A 22,248-nucleotide genomic window follows, 5' to 3' on the forward strand; every position below is an offset into this window, starting at 1 on the left:
GTCAGTGACCCTTCTTCAGAACTGTTAAAGGTTAGAAATGAATTCAGTTTCAAGAGAGTGAAGGGGAGGGGGTGGGGGAAGAGAGCAAAGGGGAAAACTATTTTGGGACCTGTTTAGTCCAAACTAATCAATGACACTTTAGACCAATCAGCAATCATAGAATCATAGAAAGTTTAAGGCACAGAAAGAGGCCATTTGGCCCATCGTGTCTGTTCTAGCCATAAAACGATCCACCTATTCTAATCCCACCTTCCAGCATTTGGTCCATAGCCCTGCAGATTACAGCACTTGAGGTGCATATCCAGACTCCTTCTGAATGAGTTGAGGGTTTCTGCCTCAACTACCCTTTCAGGCAGTGAGTTCCAGACCCCCACCACCCTCTGGGTTAAAAAGCTTTTCCTCATCTCCCCTCTAATTTTTCTAACAATCACTTTAAATCTATGCCCCCTCATCACTGACCTCTCTGCTAAGTAGATTTTTGTTAAGCAAAGAAAGAGATATGGGCCAAAGGTAGGTATATGGAGTTAGGCCGCAGATCAGCCAATCTCTCTGCTAAAGGTGAATAGACCTTCACCTCCACTCTATCGAGGCCCCTCAAAATTTTGTACATTTCAATCAGATCTCCCCTCAGCCTTCTCTGTTCCAAGGAGAACAACCCCAGCCTATCCAATCTTTCCTCATAGCTGCATTTTTCCAGTCCTGGCAACATCCTCATAAATCTCCTCTGTACCCTCTCTAGTGCAATCACATCCTTTCTGTAATGAGCTGACCAGAACTGTACACAGTACTCAAGTTGTGGCCTAACCAATGAGTTATACAGTTTCAGCATAACCTCCCTGCTTTTATATTCTATACGTTGGCTAATAAAGGAAAGAATCCCATATACCTTCTTAACCAACTTATCGACCTGTCCTGCTACCTTCAGGGATCTAGGACATTCACTCCAAGGTCCCTCATTTCCTCTACACTTCTCAGTATTTTCCCATTAATCATGCATTCCTTTGCCTTGTTTGACCCCCTCAAATATATCACCTCACACCTCTCTGGGTTGAATTCCATTTGCCACCTTTCTGCCCATTTGACCAGACCATCAATATCTTCCTGCAGCCTACAGCTATCTTCCTCGCTGTCTACCACACGGCCAATCTTTGTGACGTCTGCAAACTTCTTGATCATGACCCCTACATCTATGTCCAAATCGTTGATATATACCACAAAAAGCAATGGACCCAGTACTGAGCACTGTGGACCACTGGAAACAGCCCTCCAGTCGCTAAAACGCCTAAAAACAATTACCCTTTGTTTCCTGCCACTGAGCCAATTTTGTATCCACCTTGCTGCATTTCCCTGGATCCTATGGGATTTTGTTTTTTTTTTTTTTTAAAAACAAGTCTGCCATGTGGGACCTCATCAAAAGCCTTGCTAAAATCCATGTAGACCACATCAACTGCACTACCCTCATCTATCTTCCTTGTTACTTCTTCAAAAAATTCGATCAAGTTAGTCAAACAAGAGCTTCCCTTAACAAATCCACGCTGACTATCCTTGATTAATCGTGCCTAAGTGACAGTTTATCCTGACTCTCAGAATAGATTCCAATAATTTGCCCACGACTGAGGTTAGTCTGACTGGCCTGTGATTATTCGGTCTATCCCTCGCTCCCTTTTTAAACAGAGGTACAATGTTAGCAGTTCTCCAATCCTCTGGCATCACACCTGTATCCAATGAGGACTGGAAAATGATGGTCAGACCTTCTGCTATTTCCTCTCTTGCTTCTTTTAACAGCCTCGGGTACATTTCATCTGGCCCTGGTGACTTATCAATTTTCAAGGATGCAAATCCCATTAATATACTTCCTCTCTCCCTATGTTTATCACATCCCTCCTCAATTACAATATCTGTATCCTCCCCCTCTTTTGTGAAGAGGGACGCAAAGTATTCATTAAGAAACATTCGGGCAATGTTAAGCCTTATTACACTATTAGTTAGCTAACTTATAATATAAAATTCTCCTAATTAATGAAAAACGGTTTCCAGTTGGAAAAAGGTCAGTACATAGGAACAAGAGTAGGCCATTCAGCCCCTCGAGCCTGTCCCACCAAAGACATTGGCTGATCTGCGGCCTAACTCCATATACCTACCTTTGGCCCATATCTCTTAATATCTTTGCTTAACAAAAATCTATTTATTTCAGATTTCAAATTAACAACTGTTCTAGCTTCAACTGCTGTTTGTGGGAAAGAGTTCCAAACCTCTACCACCCTTTGCGTGAAGAAGTGCTTCCTAACATCTCTCCTGAACGGTCTGGCCCTAATTTTTAGACTATGCCCCCTAGTTTTAGAATCTCCAACCAGTGGAATTAGTTTATCTTTATCTAGCCTGTCTTTTCCTGTTAATATCTTGAAGACGTCGATCAGATCACCCCTTAACCTTCTAAATTCTAGCGAAAACAGGCCTAATTTGGGTAATCTCTCCTCGTAACTTAACCTCTGTAGTCCAGGTATCATTCTTGTAAACCTACATTGCACTCCCTCCAAGGCCAATATATCCTTCCTAAGGTGTGGTGCCCAGAACTGCTCACAGTACTCCAAGTGGGGTCTAACCAGGGTTTTGTACAGCTGCAGCATAACCTCTGTGTCTTTATACTCCAATCCTCTAGATATAAAGGCTAGCATTCAGTTACCCAGAAGTCACTGAGTTAAGGGGATTGGTAAAAGAACCAGAGGGGGAGACGAGGGGAAATTTTTCCAACACAGTGAGTTGCGATAATCTGAAACACACACATTCCCTTTCTAACCTAAAGATTTATTTTAATATCCCTAACACTTCATCTCCTTTGTCAATAGGTAGTATTAACCAAAATTAACAGTGGGAAAGGGGGGGAGGGGGGGGGGGGTGTCTTCTAATCTTCTATCCAGTCTGAGTATTAATCTTTAAAATAAATTACTCAGTATTGGCCCTGAAACATTGGGAGATGGCTGATTAATGAAGGTGACCAGGAGGGATTCCACTTTCCTGTGGTAATCAGCTTTTCCTTCAAAACTCCCTGACACAAGTGAGTGCCCCATGTCTTTACTCAGTTAACTGGAAGGAATGGCTTGTCTTTTAAACATGTTTGTTGTAACAGGCAGCGAGATTACAGCACCACTTGTGCAGGAAGTAATAACAGACATTACCATTATAGCTTTACCCATTGGTTTCAATGGGTGAAGGAGGAGAACGAGAGCAGTAGAAACTCCAAAGTTTCAATAGCAGGCAAGATTAATCCTTCAGCAACTGGACCACAACTGTGTGTTATTTGCAACTTCAACGGTGCATAGCGATCAGAACAAGATTTAACCTTTTGGTGAGAGGCTGATCCTTTCAGTAAGCTATAGTTTAAATTTCAATAGAACTGGAAATGGATCTTTACACATCCTCGTTTGAGTATTTTACAATTCTACAAGCTAGACATTTTCCAATGTTTCCCTTATTCCCAGAATATTTAATCAAGTCAGTGCCGTCCATATTGCTACCAATAGACAAAATGCTATGAAATTCAGTGAAGCATAACGAGTTTTGCTGCATCAGAAATGGTCTTTTACATACACAGCCGAGACCAGACACTGAAGTTAGTCTCCACCAGCAGTAATTTAGTTGCTGTGATTCATTGACATATTTCCCTCTATAGCAAAGTCATAACTAATTCTAACTTTCTCAATCGAAAACACCTCAAATTGCTGCAGGATGTCCAATAAATAAAGGGAAAGCCAGCAAGGAAACAGACCCAATGCAAGCTACAGAATCTAGGAAAGGTGTAAATAATTTGCATACGTGAAACGATTGGAAAACTGAATCTCAACAAATGATGGATGTTGAAACTGGTCTGATGGTGACTTATATCAGCAACATTATTCTAAATAGATTGAAATGGTGATTATCAAAACTAAGAATACAAGTATTCTTTACCATTAAAGGACAGCATTACCCCTGAAATAATCAAGAGTGCCAAGCCTGCTATACTCTCAGCACTACATGAACTGCTATGCCTGTGCTGGGACGAGGGAGCAGTACCCCAGGAAATGCGCGATGCCAATATCATCACCCTCTATAAAAACAAAGGTGACCGCGGTGACTGCAACAACTACCGTGGAATCTCCCTGCTCAGCATAGTGGGGAAAGTCTTTGCTCGAGTCGCTCTGAACAGGCTCCAGAAGCTGGCCGAGCGCGTCTACCCTGAGGCACAGTGTGGTTTTCGTGCAGAGAGATCGACCGTTGACATGCTGTTCTCCCTTCGTCAGATACAGGAGAAATGCTGTGAACAACAGATGCCCCTCTACATTGCTTTCATTGATCTCACCAAAGCCTTTGACCTCGTCAGCAGATGTGGTCTCTTCAGACTACTAGAAAAGATCGGATGCCCACCAAAGCTACTAAGTATCATCACCTCATTCCATGACAATATGAAAGGCACAATTCAACATGGTGGCTCCTCATCAGAGCCCTTTCCTATCCTGAGTGGTGTGAAACAGGGCTGTGTTCTCGCACCCACACTTTTTGGGATTTTCTTCTCCCTGCTGCTTTCACATGCGTTCAAGTCCTCTGAAGAAGGAATTTTCCTCCACACAAGATCAGGGGGCAGGTTGTTCAACCTTGCCCGTTGAAGAACGAAGTCCAAAGTACGGAAAGTCCTCATCAGGAAACTCCTCTTTGCTGACGATGCTGCTTTAACATCTCACACTGAAGAGTGCCTGCAGAGTCTCATCGACAGGTTTGCGGCTGCCTGCAATGAATTTGGCCTAACCATCAGCCTCAAGAAAACGATCATGGGGCAGGACGTCAGAAATGCTCCATCCATCAATATTGGCGACCACGCTCTGGAAGTGGTTCAAGAGTTCACCTACCTAGGCTCAACTATCACCAGTAACCTGTCTCCAGATGCAGAAATCAACAAGAGCATGGGAAAGGCTTCCACTGCTATGTCCAGACTGGCCAGGAGAGTGTGGGAAAATGGCGCACTGACACGGAACACAAAAGTCCGAGTGTATCAGGCCTGTGTCCTCAGTACCTTGCTCTATGGCAGCGAGGCCTGGACAACATATGTCAGCCAAGAGCGACGTCTCAATTCATTCCATCTTCGCTGCCTCCGGAGAATACTTGGCATCAGGTGGCAGGACCGTATCTCCAACACAGAAGTCCTCGAGGCGGCCAACATCCCCAGCTTGTACACCCTACTGAGTCAGCGGCGCTTGAGATGGCTTGGCCATGTGAGCCGCATGGAAGATGGCAGGATCCCCAAAGACACATTGTACAGCGAGCTCGCCACTAGTATCAGACCCACCGGCCATCCATGTCTCCGCTTTAAAGACGTCTGCAAACGCGACATGAAATCCGGTGACATTGATCACAAGTCGTGGGAGTCAGTTGCCAGCGTTCGCCAGAGCTGGCGGGCAGCCATAAAGACAGGGCTAAAATGTGGCGAGTCGAAGAGACTTGGTAGTTGGCAGGAAAAAAGACAGAGGTGCAAGGAGAGCGCCAACTGTGTAACAGCCCCGACAACCAATTTTATCTGCAGCACCTGTGAAAGAACCTGTCACTCTAGAATTGGCCTTTATAGCCACTCCAGGCACTGCTTCACAAACCACTGACCACCTCCAGGCGCTTATCCATTGTCTCTCGAGTTAAGGAGGCCCAAAAGAAAGAAAGTCAATTCTACTTTGACCAATGCAACCACAGGAACCGGTTATATCATTTAGTAATTTTAATAATGGTGCTACTTACCCAGGCATTGCATTACCAACAATTAGATGGATAGTCAAGTTTAAATGTCCAAATACTCAAGTTTGGCGAGGTGTTCTATAATGTATAACATTTTTTTTTTTAAGAAGTCATGTTCCTATCCATTACATTAGGTTGTAAAGATAATGGCTGGTTGTGTGATGTTAAATCATATGATACAGCACTCTAGATTCCAAAAGTAATAAATATACTTAAAAACAGAAATTGCTGGAAATTCTCAGCAGGTCAGGCACCATCTGTGATGAGAAAAATACAGTATTCAATTGGCATTTCAGTGCTGTAGCTAATGAGAGCGTGAAAGGCTGTTGGAGGATTTAAAGATACTGATTGACTATCTGTAGCAGTAGGTCACCATAGCACAGAAAAAAAGGTAAGATTTTTGTTAAAATATGTAACAAATGACCAACTTGCTATTAAAAAAATGAAAATTCTAAATTAACACATCACACATCCCAGTAACACCCAGTAAACTACACTTCACTGACAAATGAAACAACCTAGAAAATTCGGATTGACTTATATTAAACATTGATTAGAGTTAACAACTTCTGATTCTTTGAGCCTTAACCACATAATTTAAATGCATTTTTACATCTTCACCGAGAGCTCCAGAGAAATTGGAAGATATAAACCTTGGACACAATCTGCTCTATCAGGTTTGGCAGCCAATAGACATGAACTGTTAATGTTGGTTTTAAACCTGAACAGATCAAATGTGTTTATACTACAGCAACATATTCAATAAGAGCTACTGACAGTGATTCATCAATCTATTCAATTTTCTATTAAAATAGTTAAACAGTGCTATTTCAATAAATCAGTGTCTAAATCACTTATGTATGAGGCCTGGTGGGTTTAATCAAAAAAAGGTTGCAATGGACCTACATGAGAAATGAGCAGTTGTTCTATTCTCTTATTCCAGCATCCCATTACTCAGTCAATGCTGCCATAGGCTGAGGACGATAAGAAACATCAAACTGTTTGCCCTGAAGGTGAAGTTGACAGCAGGACTATGCAACTTATGCCTTTACTGCTCCCATCCTTTCTTGTTATTTTCGGAGAGATGCCACAGAACAGCTCGATAGTTCGCCCATCCTAATTAATATGGGCCTGCCACAGAACCCAATTAGATTGGACAGAGGGCCAGTTTCAGGAGTACACAATTACAGCCAGGAGGGGATCATTTACTGGGAAAGAAAATATAGTGGCGATCTCCTGCAACAGTTTGCATTTTACTGGCTGAAGTAGGTTACTGTTATTCACAATTATCAGAACATGCTGAGAATTAATTAAAAAATGCTAGCAAGGGGAGACCACCAGATTCATCAGGGAAGCTACAGCGTGATATAATTTATAGAACTCAAGGGGAGGAGGTGGCATAGTGGTATTGTCACTGGGACCAAGATATTGCTCTGGGGATATGGGTTCAAATCCCACCACAGCAGAAGGTGGAATCTGAATTCAATTAATTAATCTGGAATTAAAAGCTAGTCTAATGATGGCCATGAAACCATTGTCTATTGTTGTAAAAACCCATCTGGTTCACTCATGTCCTTTAGGGGAGGAAATCTGCTGTCCATACCTGGTCTGGCCTACATGTGACTCCAGACCCACAGCAAGCCACTCAGGTGTATCTAACCACTACAAAGTCAATAATGAATGAAACCGCTGGACCACCCGGCATCGACCTAGGCACCGGAAACGACAACGGCAAACCCAGCCCTGTCGACCCTGCAAAATCCTCCTTACTAACATCTGGGGGCTTGTGCCAAAGTTGGGAGACCTGTCCCACAGACTAGTCAAGCAACAGCCTGACATAATCATACTCACGGAATCATACCTTACAGACAATATTCCAGACATCGCTATCACCAGCCCTGGGTATGCCCTATCCCACCAGCAGGACAGACCCAGCAAAGGTGGCAGCATGGTGGTATACAGTCAGGACGGAGTTGTCCTGGGAGTCCTCAACATTGACACAGGCCCCATGAAATCTCATGGCATCAGGTCCAACATGGGCAAGGAAACCTCCCGATTACCATCTACCACTCCCCCCACCCCACCTCAGCTGATGAATCAGTACTCCATGTTGAAGACCACTTGGAAGAAGCACTGAGGGTGGCAAGGGTGCAGAATGTACTTTGGGTTGGGGACTTCAATGTCCATCACCAAGATTGGCTCGGTAGCACCACTACTCACTGAGCCCTAAAGGACAGAGCTGCATTACTGGGTCTGTGGCAGGTGGTGAGGGAACCAAGAGGGGAAAGCATACTTGAACTCATCTTCACCAATCTGCCTGCCACAGATGCATCGGTCCATGACAGGACTGGTAGGAGTGATCACCGCACAGTCCTTGTGGAGGCGAAGTCCAGTCTACACCATTGTGTTGTGTGGCACTACCACCGTGCTAAATGGGATAGATTTCGAACAGATCTAGCAACGCAAAACTGGGCATCCATGAGGCACTGTGGGCCATCAGTAGAATTGTACTCAACCACAATCTGTAACCTCATGGTCCGGCATATCCCCCACTCTACCATTAGCATCACGCCGGGGGATCAACCTGGTTCAATGAAGAGTGCAGGAGGACATGCCACGAGCAGCACAAGGCATACCTCAAAATGAGGTGTCAACCTGGTGAAGCAACAACCCAGGACCACTTTCATGCCAAACAGCGTAAACAACATGTGATCGACAGAGCTAAACAATCCCACAGCCAACGGATCAGATCTAAGCTCTGCAGTCCTGCCACATCCAGCTGTGAATGGTGGTGGACAATTAATCAACTGACAGGAGGAGGTAGATCCACAAATATCCCCACCCTCAATTATGGGGGAGCCAGCACATCAGTGTGAAAGATAAGGCTGAAGCATTTGCAACAATCTTCAGCCAGAAGTGCGGAGTGGAAGATCCACCTCGGTCTCCTCCTGAGGTCCCCAGCATCACAGATGCCAGTTTTCAGTCAATTCGATTCACTCCACGTGATATCAAGCAATGGCTAAAGGCACTGGATACTGTAAAGGTTGTGGGCCCTGACAACATTCCAACAATACTACTGAAGACCTGTGCTCCAGAACTTGCCATACCCCTAGCCAAGTTGTTCCAGTACAGCTACAACACTGGCATCTACCCAGCAATGTGGAAAATTGCGCAGGTATGTTCTGTACACAAAAAGCAGGACTAATTCAACCTGGCCAATCACCACTCCATCAATCTACTCTCAATCATCAGTAAAGTGATGGAAGGTGTTGTTGACAATGCTATCAAGTGGCACTTGTTTAGCAATAACCTGCTCAGTGATGCTCAGTTTGGGTTCTGCCAGGGACACTCAGCTCCTGACCTCATTACAGATTTGATTCAAACGTGGACAAAAGAGCTGAACTCAAGAGGTGAGGTGAGAGTGACTGCCCTTCACATCAAGGCAGCATTTGATCGAGTATGGCATCAAGGAGCCCTAGCAAAACTGGAGTCAACGGGAATCAGGGGGAAAACCCTCTGCTGGTTGGAGTCATACCTAGCACAAAGGACGATGGTTGTGGTTGTTGGAAGTCAATCATCTCAGCTCCAGGACATCACTGCAGGAGTTCCTCAGGGTAGTGTCCTAGGCCCAACCATCTTCAGCTGCTTCATCAATGACCTTCCTTTAATCATAAGGTCAGAAGTGGGGATGTTCGCAGATGATTGCACAATGTTCAGCACCATTCACGACTCCTCAGATACTGAATCAGTCTGTGTAGAAATGCAGCAAGACCTGAACAATATTCAGGCTTGGGCTGATAAGTAGCAAGTAACATTTGCACCACACAAGTGCCAGGCAATGACCATCTCAAACAAGAATGAATCTAATCATCTCCCCTGGAAATTCAATGGCATTACGATCGCTGAATCCCCCACTATCAACATCCTGGAGGTTACCATTGACCAGAAACTGAACTGGAGTAGCCAAATAAATACTGTGGCTACAAGAGCAGGTCAGAGGCTAAGAATTCTGCAGCAAGTAACTCACCTCTCTCCCCAAAGCCTGTCCAACTACAAAGCACAAGTCAGGAGTGTGATGGAATACTCTCCACTTGCCTGGATGGGTGGAGCTCCAATAGCCAACATGTTAGACACCATCCAGGACAAAGCAGCCCACTTGATTGTCTGTGGATAGGGTGCGATTCACTCCCTCCACCACCAACGCACAGTGGCAGCAGTGTGTACTGTATGCAAGATGCACTGCAGCAATGCACCAAGACTCCTTAGACAGCACCTTCCAAACCCACAACCTCTATCAACTAGAAAGACAAGAGCAGCAGATGCATGGGAACACCACCACCTGCAAGTTCCCCTCCACGTCACACACCATCCTGACTTGGAACTATATCGCTGTTCCTTCACTGTCACTGGGTCAAAATCCTGGAACTCCCTTCCTAACAGCACTGTGGGTATACTTACCCCACATGGACTGCAGCGGTTCAAGAAGGCAGCTCACTACCACCTTCTCAAGGGCAATTAGGGATGGGCAATAAATGCTGGCCTGGCCAGTGACACCCACATCCCATGAACGAATAAAAAAAAAAAGTTTAGTTCTGGTACAGAAACAAAGAAAAATAAGAGTAGGACATTCGGTCATTCGAACCTGCTCCGCCATTCAATACAATGGTGGCTGATCATCCAAACTCAGTAACCTGTTCCCACTTTCTCCCTGTATCCCTTGATCCCATTAGCCCCAAGAACTATATCTAACTCGTTCTTGAATATATTTAACAATTTGGCCTCAACTGCTTTCTGTGGTAGAGAATTCCACAGGTTCAACACTCTCTGGGTGAAGAAATCCCTCCTCATCTCAGTCCTAAATGGCTTACCCCTTATCCTTAGATTGTGACCCCTGGTCCTGGACTCCCCCGCCATCGGGAACATCCTTCCTGCATCTAGTCTGTCCAGTCCTGTTCAAATTTTGTAGGTTTCGATGAGATCCCCTCTCATTCTTCTAAACTCTAGCGAATACAAGCCTAATCAACCCAATCTCTTTTCATACGTCAGTCCCGCCATCCCAGGAATCAGTCTGGTGAAACTTCGCTGCACTCCCTCCATAGCAAGAACATCCTTCCTCAGATAAGGAGACCAAAACTGCATACAATACTCCAGATGTGTTCTCACCAAGGCCCTGTATAATTGCAGCAAGACATCCTTACTCCTGTACTCGAATCCTCTCGCTATGAAGACCAACATACCATTTGCCTTCTTAACTGCCTGCTGCACCTGCATGCTTACTTTCAGCGACTGGTGTCCGAGAACACCCAGGTCTTGCTGCACCTCCTTTTCCCAATCTATCACCATTCAGATAATAATCTGCCTTCACTTTGGTGGCAAAAACGGGGATAACCTCGCATTTATCCACATTATACTGCATCTGTCATGTATTTGCCCACTGTCTCAACCTGTCCAAATCACACTGGAACTTCTCTGCATCCTCCTCACATTCACCCTCCCACCCAGCTTTGTGTCGTCTAGGCCAATTGGGCCAAATGACGCTTCTATGTTTCCTATTAAACAACAGTGACGACACTTCAAAAGAACCTCATTGGCTGCAAAGCAATTTGGGATGCCTGAAGGTCATGAAAGTTGCTATTTAGACGCAAGTCTTTCTTTTCTGTATATTTTAATGTAATTTCAATGTAAACACCATACTTTTTCCACAGGTAAAGTAAGGGAATCTTCACCAAACTCCAGAAACATAACAAAAGAACATAACATAAGATATAGCAGGAGTAGGCCATTCAGCCCCTCAAATCTGCCCCACTTTTCAATAAAATCATGGCTGATCTGTCCCAGGCCTCAACTCCTCTTTCGGGCCTGCTTCACATAACCCTCGACTCCCCAAGATTTCAAAAATCTATCTACCTCCTCCTTAAATACATTTAGTGACCGAGCCTCCACAACTCTGAGGCAGAGAATTCCAGAGATTCACCACCCTCAGAGAAGAAATTCCTTTGTATCTCAGTTTTAAATGTGTGCCCCCTTTATTCTGTAACTATGTCCCCTAGTTTGAGATTCCCCACCAGTGGAAACATCTTCTCAACACCTACCCTGTCAAGCCCCTGTTTCTATAAGATCACCTCTCCTTTTAAACTCCAATGAATAAAAGCCTAACCTGTTTAGCCATTCTTGATAATACAGCCCCTTCATCCCAGGAATCAGTCTGGTGAACTTTTTCTGAACTGCCTCCAATGCTAGAATATCCTTCTTTAAATACAGGGACCAAAACTGTACAGTACTCCCAGGTGTAGCCTCACCAACACCCTGTACAGTTGTAACAAGACTTCCCTATTTTTAAACACTAACCCCCTAGCAATAAAGGCCAAAATTCCATTTGCCTTCCGAATTACTTGCTGCACCTGCATGCTAACCTTTTGTATTTCATGTACAAGAACACCCAGATCCCTTCGCACTGCAGTATTTTGTAGTCTTTCTCCATCTAAATAATAATCTGCCTTTTTATTCTTCCTATCAAAGTGGATGACCTCACACTTTCCAACATTGAACTCCATTTGCCAAGTTTTTGTCCACTCACTTAACCTATCTATATCCCTTTGCAGATTCTTTGTGTCCTCATCACAACATGCCTTCCCACTTATTTTTGTATCATCCGCAAATTTGGATACATTACACTCTGTCCCTTCCTCCAAGTCATTAATATAGACAGTAAATAGTTGAGGCCCCAGGACCGATCCTTGTGGCATCCCACTAGTTACGGCTTTCCAACCTGAAAAAGACCCATTGATCCTGACTCTCTGCCTTCTGTGTGTTAGCCAATCCTCAATCCATGCCAACACATTACCCCCAATACCCTGAGCTCTTATTTTGTGCAATAACCGTTTATGTGAACGTCTTCTAAAAATCCAAATACACTACATTTACCTGTTCCCCTTTATCCACTCTGCTTCTTATATTCTCAAAGATCCCTAACAAATTTGTCAAACATGATTTCCCTTTCATAAAACCATGTTGACTGTTTGATTGCATTATGTTTTTCTAAATGTCCTATTTTTTCCCTTAATCATGGACTCTAGCATTTTCCCAATGACTGGTCTTAAGCTAACAGGTCTATAGTTTCCTGCTTTCTGTCTCCCTCCTTTCTTAAATAGGGGTGTCACATTAGCGGTTTTCCAATCCGCTGGTACCCTACCAGAATCCAGTGAGTTTTGGTATATTATGACCAATGCCTCCACTATCTCTGCAGCCACTTCTTTTAAAACCCTTGGATGCAGGCCATTAGGTCCTGGCGACTTGTCTGCCCTTAGTCCCATCAGTTTGTCCAGCACCTTTTCCCTCATGATAGAGATTGTTACAAGTTCCTCCCTCCCATTAGCTCCTTGCTCATCTATTATTGTTGGGATGTTTATCGTGTCCTCCACCGTGAAGACCGATGCAAAATATTGATTTAAATTATCTGCCATTTCCCTGTTCCAGCATCAGTTATATAAAAGCAAAATACAGCGGATGTTGGAAATCTGAAATAAATCAACCAGTGTTTACAAAGCGCCCTTAACATAAATATCCAAAAGGTGCTCCTCGGAGCATTATAAAGAAATATTTGACATGAGCTACGTATAGCAGACGTTAAGGGAGATGGCCAAAAGCTTGGTCAAAGTGGTAGGCTTTAAGAGGCGTCTTAAAGGAGAAAAGTGAGGTAGAGAGGCAGAGAGGTTTAGGGAGGGAATTCCAGAGCTAAGGACCCGGACAGCTGAAAGCACACCTGCCAATGGTGAAGCAATTAAAATCAGGGATGCTCAAGAGGCCAGTGTTAGAGGAGTGCAGAGAACTCAGAGGGTTGTGGAGTTGGAGGAGATTAGAGACAAGGAGGGTCAAGACCATGGAAGGATCTGAATACAAAGATGAGAATTTTAAAATCAAAGTGTTGCTTAACTGGGAGGCAATGTAGGTCATCAAGCACAGAGGCAATGGGTGAATGGAATGCTACAAGTAAAGCTTTATTGGAAAGGAGAAATGCAATGTTCTAATCATCGACTCCAGAAGGAAATGAATTACAAGGTCAGTACAGCAATGAGGTCACTGAATAATCATTTAAACCATCACATGGCCAAAGATTAGGAATTATACCAATATTAACAGGTTTTCCACCAGTAATTTGCTGGCCTGACAGATTCCAGCTTCTAGATTTATTCAGTTCTTGTATCTGAACAGACAAAACAGTTACCCAACTAGTGAAATCACTACTGTGTGACCATTAAACACAGACACAGAATTCAACTTTGTTGCAGATATAATGAAAGGAACTCTATCCTTTCAAACTTTGGAACTTAGATATTACTTCAGGCCACAGAACTGAATTGGAGGTCTCCATTTTTAAAATCAGCCATTCTTGAGCAAAGTGTCAATTAAGTTCTGAAGTTCACATTGCTCATTTTTTCTCCACATAAAACCTAACCTGGCATCAGATTATGTCAGATTAATATGTAAAACCAAAGTTGCCTCTCACACCAATTGCTGGACATGTCTGGATTAGAAAATGCTGAAAACATTGCCATTTCCACTGATGTGAAGTCAGAAGGTTAAGCTTTCAGACATTGAAGAGTAATTCTACTCTGATGTGTACAAACCAAATTTCGACTGGGTCGAAGTGGGTGCAGCACCTATTTATTTTGGAGATGATTTTGTACTATTGGAAAGCAGCCAACTGCAGATCCCTCTCCCATCCACTGATAGTATTCCAAAATGTAAACAAGCATAGCTCCTCTGTCTAGATGACTCCAGCAAGATAATGGAGATGGTCCTATTTGTCTTCTGTAGTACTCTCGGTAAAGATGGAACCCAACATGCAACAGAATAGCTGCCACTCAAAGAAAATGGCAGAGTGGAGCTGGGGTGTCAGTCTCCCAAAATACAGCATCAAGAGTCAAGATAAATGCACTCCACTGTAATTATCACCAAGGATAACAGCAGCTAATGTTGAAGATGTTCTGTGATCAGCACTCTATTATACATGTTTAAAATCATGAATAGTGCATCAGAAACACCACCAACTTGCTTTAAGCATTCAGATTGTAAAGAATACACACAAAGACAAAATAAATATAAAGTTTGTTTTTTGAAGACAGATAGAAGGAGGAAGAAAGGGTGAAAGGTTTAACAGTGCCAAAGACCTGGGAAAAACAGAGCAGCATTCAGTGAGCTGTCTTGATTTCACCAAGGGTTTAACAGAAGAGAAAAACTGGTGCAGCACAGCATTCCTCAAAAGAGGGGAGCAGGAAAGGAACCTGCTCCCTTAATGCTGATGTTAGGTGCATAAAGCTTTCCTAATTACCATTGCTTTGATCTTGGCAGGCTCAATGCCATGTGTTGGTTCAGTTGGAACCAGGGGTCAGCTAATTTAGATTTCCCGTACATCAGGGAGCCACCCCAATAGTCACTTCAGGGCATTGAATTGGGTAATTTATTCGATTCCAAGAGGTAAACAGCCTATCAACAAGTTTGCCTGGAGACCAAGACAATAGGAATTAGGTGGGTGCGTTGCTGATACTGCCGTGTGGCAGACTTCAGATAACGGTGGACTTGGTGAGTTCAATCATAAACCAGGCAGGATTCAGAAAAGCATCAGGAATTAAATGGGGGATAGATGACTGGGAAAGTCAAATGCTTTACACTAAATGTGGCTTCCTATGCTACTTCAGACATTTTAGTTTCAAAGCTACCCCGCCAATAACTAGGCCTCATCATATCTCACATTGTAATTTTCTTATAGAATACTGACTGAAGCTGCAAGGTGAAGAACTTCAAAATATTCATTCTTTGTCAGACTCCTCCCACATCATCTACACTCCCAACAAAAGTCACATGAAGGCGAGAAATCTAGAGATGTGGAAGCAGCTGCGAAACATGATAAAACAAAATAAATGTCAATGTTCTTCAAAGTCTGTTCATCTCAATTTACAATACAACCAAAAATAATTCCCAAAACTGTACATTGCTTTAAAAAAAAACATGCAGACACAGCAACAGTAACTATGGCCCTGTCTAGAATAATCTCTCCACCCAAAAAAACTGACAGCAGTATTGGCATGTCAGGCCTGATTACACCATTGGCCTCAATCCAAGTTACTTTGCAACAATACTGTCTGTTCACCCAGTGACTATCAGGTGCACTTTACTAGCTGTGCAATAAACAGTCCTCTCCCTCTTAATCCTGGCAGTATTCTCAGTCCAAAGGTTTGCATATTTTCTCAAACAAGCTAGAACTGGTCAAATGTTAAAAGCCACTTTTTTTTTTTTATTTGGTGGCTCGTAAGAGATTGTACCCCAAACTATAGATTTTAAAACAGAGTTAAATCCATGTTTTGTAAATATAAACCAGTATAGACAAATGTTTACCAGGTTGCCAGATTGCTCTCCTTTACCCCTCCATTCTTGCAAACTATTTCTCCATCTCCAACCTCCGTTTTCACTCCAAAGTCCTTGAGTGTGTTGTTGACTCCCAAATCCGTGCCCATCTTTCCTAGAACTCTATGATTGAATCTCTCCAATCACATTTTTCACCCCTGCCACAGTACCAAAATGGCTATCAAAGTTATAAATGACATCATGTGACTATGACAAGGATAACCTATTTTTTTTCATTCTTCTTGCCCCGTCTTTGACATGGATGACCACAGGATCCTCCTCCAAAACCTTTCCACTGTCATCCAGCTGGGTGGGACTGCTTTCACCTGGTTCCATTCTTATCTAATGGTAATCAGAGTATCACTTGCAATGGATCCTCTTCCTGCCCCCGCGCCGTTACCTCGGGTGTCCAAGGATCTATCCTTAGCCCCCTCCTATTTCTCATCTACATACTGCCACTCAGTGGCATCATCCAAAAGCAGTGTTAGTTTTCACATGTATGTTGACGACACCCAGCTCTACCTCACCACCTCTCTCAACTCCTCCCTGTCTCAAAATGATCAGACCACTTGTCCGACATCCAGTACTGGATGAGCAGAAATTTCCTCCAACTAAATATTGGGAAGACTGAAGCCATTGTCTTCAGTCCCCGTTCCAAATTCAATGTGTTAGCTACTGACTCCATTCCTCTCCCTGAACAACTGTCTGATGCTGAACCAGATGTTTACACATCGCTGTTATATTTGGCCCTGAGATGAGCTTCTGAGCACATATCCACCCCTTCACTAAAACCACCCATTTCCATCTCCGTAACATTGCTCAACAATGTCCCTCCTCAGCTCATCAGTTGCTGGAACCCTCATTCATGCCTTTGTAACCTCTAGACTTGACTATTCCAACACACTCCTGGCCAGCCTCCCACAATCTACCCTCTGTAAACTGGTGGTCATCCAAAATTCTGCTGGATGTATTATCCTAATTTACTCCAACTCCCATTCACCCATCCCCCATGCTCACTGACCTGCATTAGCTACTGGTTGAGCAACATCTTAAATTTTAAAATTCTCATCCTCGTGTTCAAATCTCTTCATAGCCTCATCACTCCATGGGCTGACCTTTCAAAATGGGATCAGGAACCCAATGCCCGGATGGTTACTGGGTCTCGACCGTGCGCCTCAGCTGCATCGCTAATGTGACACATTCTTTAAATGTCAATGCCCTAATTGGACAGAAGGCGAGCTCAGTGGCCTATTAGTGGCACCGAGCATCTGCAGCAGGTGGGAGCTGCCTGCAGAGCATGAGCGGCAAAGGCAGGAGGCAGCCATGATGGGGCCTACCACTGTCTTGCCAATGAGACCAGACAGCTCTTTGGAGGGCCAACAGAAGAGGTGAAGCAATGCTTCCAAAATAAAAATAAGTCCTGTACTTGGCCTGATGCAAGACCCCCCGGGCCCATAACATTTCACCTTTCAATAAAGTTTGCCCTTTGCCCGCTGTGAGCCCGACGGCTGTTTACTATCATGCTCTAGACTGGATGGGCTCACCAGAATTCCAATTGAAAATTATAGTGCTGAATTCCCCCCCCACCTCCCTTAGTGAGCTCCTGAAGGAGCTTAATGGCTCCTTAACTGGAGGGAAGCGGGTTCCCGTCTGTTCCCACTTACCCCACATTTAAAATTGTGGCCTGTCCCAGAGGCATCGCATTCTGGAGACGATCTCCAGGACTGTGATTTTCGAATCATGTCTGCGGTCGGTCTTGGTCCAGCTGGCATTTGAAAATCCAGCCCTTCTCTAATCTCTTGCAACCACATAATCCTCCAACATATCTGTGCTCATCTAATTCTGGTCTCAAGAAACTCCAATTTTAATCAATCCACCCTTGGTAGCCGTGCCTTCAGCTGCCTGAGCCCCAACTCCAGAATTCCTTCCCTAAACCTCTCCTCCTCCTTTAAGATGCTCCTTTATATCTACCTCTGACCAAGACTTTGGTCATGTGATTCAGCGTTAAATTTTGTTTGATAATGCTCCTGTGAAGTGTCTCGGGATGATATACTATGTTAAAAGATGCTACATAAATGCAAGCTGTTGGACTCTTTCACTTGTTTAGGCGTTGGTGTAAAGCTACTTCTGCTTTGCAGAGACCCTAAACTTGGGAGTGAAAAATTGGCACATCAGGGACCAAACTGCTTTCAAAGTATAGGAGGTTGGGCCTTTCTGTTTAAATATATTTCAGTTTTCCTGCCGTTTTGTTTGTTCATTTCTTCTTAAAGAGCAGTATGGAATAAAAGTTGTAATCCAGCAGTAATTATGAACAAAATCAGGCACAGAACAGGATTCAGTTGCATGAGATGGAGTTGATTTGTTCTATTTTGTGGGCTTTATGGGGCACAGGGGAGGGGAAGAGACAAAAAATAAACATATTCATACATTAGACACTAATTAGAGGACACAAATAGTGCAATAGCGGTTTTCTCTCAGCAGTAGCATTCCAGCCTCCGAGTCAGGTGGGCATGGGTTCAAGCCTTGCTAAAGGGATTCTCACTGCCTGAAAGGATAATTGAAACAGAGACCATCAACTCATTCAAAAGGAGTCTGGATATGCAACTCAAGTGCCGTAATCTGCAAGGCTACAGACCAAATGCTGGAAGGTGGGATTAGAACGGGTGGAACATTTTTTTGGCCGACACAGACACGTTGGGCCAAGTGGCCACTTTCGCTGTCCTAAACTTTCTATGATTTGAGCACATAATCTGGACAGACAGGTCACTGCAGTAATGCGGGAGGTAAGATGTTAAACTGACTAATCTTCCGCCCCTCAAGTCAATGTTAACTCCAGGAGGGTTTCCCGACTCGCTCCCGCCTCCGCCCCCCCTTTACGTAGGGCGGGGCGCAGCCTCCACATGGATTTTACACGTGACAAGCGGGCATCCTGGAGCCGGGAAAAGCCGCCTGTGAAAACCAGGTGGCTGCGATGGAGGGCCACCCCCACTACCCCAATCATACCCAGCACCGTCCCCTTCCCCGCAACCGACCACCCTTGCCTCACCGGGGCCCAACCGGTTACCCTGGCGAGGCAACCAAAACCTAGATCAGTCTTCCCGGTTCCAGGTTTTCGGCTGGGCTGCAGTCCAGCAGTGGCCACCGCTCCCGGTGGCGTTGCTGGACTAAGAGCTGCCGGCCCGCTGATTGGCCAGCAGCTCAATGAGGCGGGAAGTCCTGCCTCGGAGCAATTAGAGCCTGGGGACCAGTGAAATGCTCCCGTCCACCCAACGTGAAATCCCGGCCCACATCTGGAGTACTGTGTACAGTATTGGTCTCCATACTTAAGGGAGAATGTAATTGTGTTGGAAGCAGTTCAGAGAAGGTTTACTAGACTAATACCTGGAATGGGCAGGCTGTCTTCCGAGGAAAGGTTGGACAGGCTAGGCTTGTATCTGCTAGAGTTTAGGAGAGTAAGAGGCAACTTGATTGAAACAGATAAGACCCTGAGGGGTCTTGACAGAGTGGATGTGGAAAAGATGTTTCCCCTTGTGGGAGAATCTAGAACGAGGGGTCACTGTTTAAAAGGGGTCGCCCATTTAAGACAGAGATGAGGAGAAATGTTTTCTCAGTCGAGTGTCTTTGGAATTCTCTTCCTCAAAAAGGTGGTGGAAGCAGAGTCTTTGAACATTTTTAAGGCAGAGGTAGATAGATAGATTCTTGATAAGTAAAGGGGGTGAAAGGTTATTGGGGGTAGGCAGGAATGTGGAGTTGAGGTTACAATCAGATCAGCCATGATCTTATTGAATGGCGGAACAGGCTCAAGTGGCCAAGTGTCCTACTCCTGTTCCTAATTTGTGTGTTTCATAGGTTTCAAACATTACACGAATAAATCTAATCATTTATTACTGTCTGGAATCTTGCTGAGTGCAAACAAACTGTCTCATTTTCCTACATTGCAACAGGAACTATGCTTCAAATGTTTTTAATTAGCTGTCAATCGCATTAAACATCCGGAGGTCATGAAAAGTGCTATAGAAAGGCAGTTGTTTCTTCAATTCACATTTAAAATCCAGAATTGCATTCATTTATACACTTATATAACTGAATGGAATATTTGTTGTAATTAATTCTCACCTGAAGAAATATTAATGAGGTACTAGTGAGAAATTTCTTTGAAACACTATGTATCTTTGACTTGGGTTGAAGCACTTGCCTCAAATACAACTTTTAATTTTAATTTTTTCCTTTGTCTTTTTATTGTCATTAAATTACATTTCTGAACCGCTTGTCATGTAGTTCTTCAAAATGATATTTTATTCAACTGCCTCATTTATATTCTAAACATTTCCTCACCTTTACAAACTCTGTCTGCTTCCATTTTAATGTTAGTCTTGTACTTTGTAAGCACTGATGTCAATCAGTAACTATAGAGCGGGTCTTACCACAGAATAAATTACATAGCAGAAGGAACCTCATTTTCCTTGATTAGCACTTCTGCCACTGGACTCTACATCTTCTCCCTCCAGCACCAATGCACCTCCACTGCAGCAAGTACGATCAGTAGATGCACTGCAGCAACTCACCAAGCATATTTCCACAGCACTCCCTGCATGCCTTCCTTTGTGGGAGCACCAACTCAAAGTTCATCCTGAAATCACTCACCATCCCTGGGCTGCAGCCGCCACACCGACCGACCCTTCATCGTCACCAGGTCCAAATCTTGGAACTGTCGACCCAACATCACCATGACTCAAGGCCAGGCTCATCACTACCTCTCACTGTGACCAAGGATTGGTAATAAAAGTGGCCTTGCCAGCTTTTCCCCCACAGACCACAAATAAATAAATGTGGGTTGTGACAAAAGGCATTTTTGTTGATCTTGGCAGTTGAACTTTTAAATCCGGTCACAAAGAGTTTAAAAAAAAAATCTCACCTGAATTTAATACACTGTAGCCAGATGGTTCAAACTAATTTTCAAACTTTTGGCTCAAGAGAATGAACCAAGCTATTTTGGAACAAACACAGAGAGTTGTTAAAAAGAAAAGACAGATGTGCATTTATATAGTGCCTTTCATGACCTCAGGACACGCCACAGCACTTTACAGCCAATGAAGTACTTTATGAAGTGCAGTCGCTGTTTTAGGAAACTTGGCAGCTAATTTTCATACGGCAAGCTCCCATAAACAATGGGTTAATGACCATAAAATCTGTTTTAGTGAGATTGATTTTAAGGATACATACTGGCAAGGTTACTGGGGATAACTCCCACTTAGATGAATGTCTGATTCAGACATGACTGGCTGTCAGCTATAAAAAAAAATCCAAAACAAGCAAATGCAGCCAATGAAAATGTATTAAATGGCTAAATATTTTCATTGAGAAATTAATTGCCGACAGTCAAACCAAATGGTATCTTCTGTTACGACCGAGGCGGGAGGAGTGCACTGTTAATTCAGTCCCACTTCTCCATCACAGCAGATCAATAAATCTTCCCATTTACCAAAGCAGCAATTAGATATTCTATTGATCCTGGAGTAAAGCACACCAACCAGGTTTCTTTAATCAAGAACAAAATTAACTATTTTAAAGCTAAGTCTTAATCAATAATGATGTAAATCTAAATACGAATTGAGATATTAAAGCTCCTTATTTTCCCTAGCCCTCATGCAACTGACATACATCCAAAAACCCATTAACAGGAAAAGAAAGGATTATTGTTTACAGCTTTTTCATAGGAATGAAAGGAATAAAAAAAAACTTAGTTTGTTATGATCTGAAAGGAAGTTCTTCAGTTCGGTGAAGTGTCCCAAGTTGAATAGCTGAATGCCACTCAAAAGTCTTTCCAGGCAAGGTTATTGAACAGTCCGTGATGGGTAGCATTCAAAGAACTTCAACAGTAGAAGGCTTCACATAAGGTCTTCCATCAGGTGTGCAGCAACACGGATCATCTGAGGTCTTACAGCAGCTGTATAGCGTAAAACATTTCTTCCAATATTCTGGGTTTCTTAAACCCAGGAGGCAACAGTACAGCTTGATGTAGGAATTCTTCAGAGACAGGAGGCAATAGGAATCTGCCACATTTGAAATACAGGGTTTCTTCTCAAG

The 22,248-nt window shown here is 43.6% G+C and overlaps 1 protein-coding gene across 4 annotated transcripts in view; it reads right to left on the reverse strand.

Annotated features, from left to right (window-relative positions):
- LOC137347340 (NHS-like protein 3) overlaps nucleotides 1-22,248 on the reverse strand; it is a 302,906-nt gene that overhangs the window by 100,366 nt on the left and 180,292 nt on the right. The window contains exon 1 of one of the 4 annotated variants that reach the window (XM_068011798.1): nucleotides 20,586-20,763. The exons of the other annotated variants lie outside the window; for them this stretch is intronic. Coding sequence (XP_067867899.1) covers nucleotides 20,586-20,619 — 34 coding nt within the window. The 5' untranslated portion in view covers nucleotides 20,620-20,763. Of the gene's footprint in view, nucleotides 1-20,585; nucleotides 20,764-22,248 lie in introns of those variants that run through there. 4 annotated transcript variants of the gene reach the window in all.

Source organism: Heterodontus francisci, chromosome 31 (assembly GCF_036365525.1).
Source record: "Heterodontus francisci isolate sHetFra1 chromosome 31, sHetFra1.hap1, whole genome shotgun sequence".
Classification (NCBI taxonomy): domain Eukaryota; kingdom Metazoa; phylum Chordata; class Chondrichthyes; order Heterodontiformes; family Heterodontidae; genus Heterodontus; species Heterodontus francisci.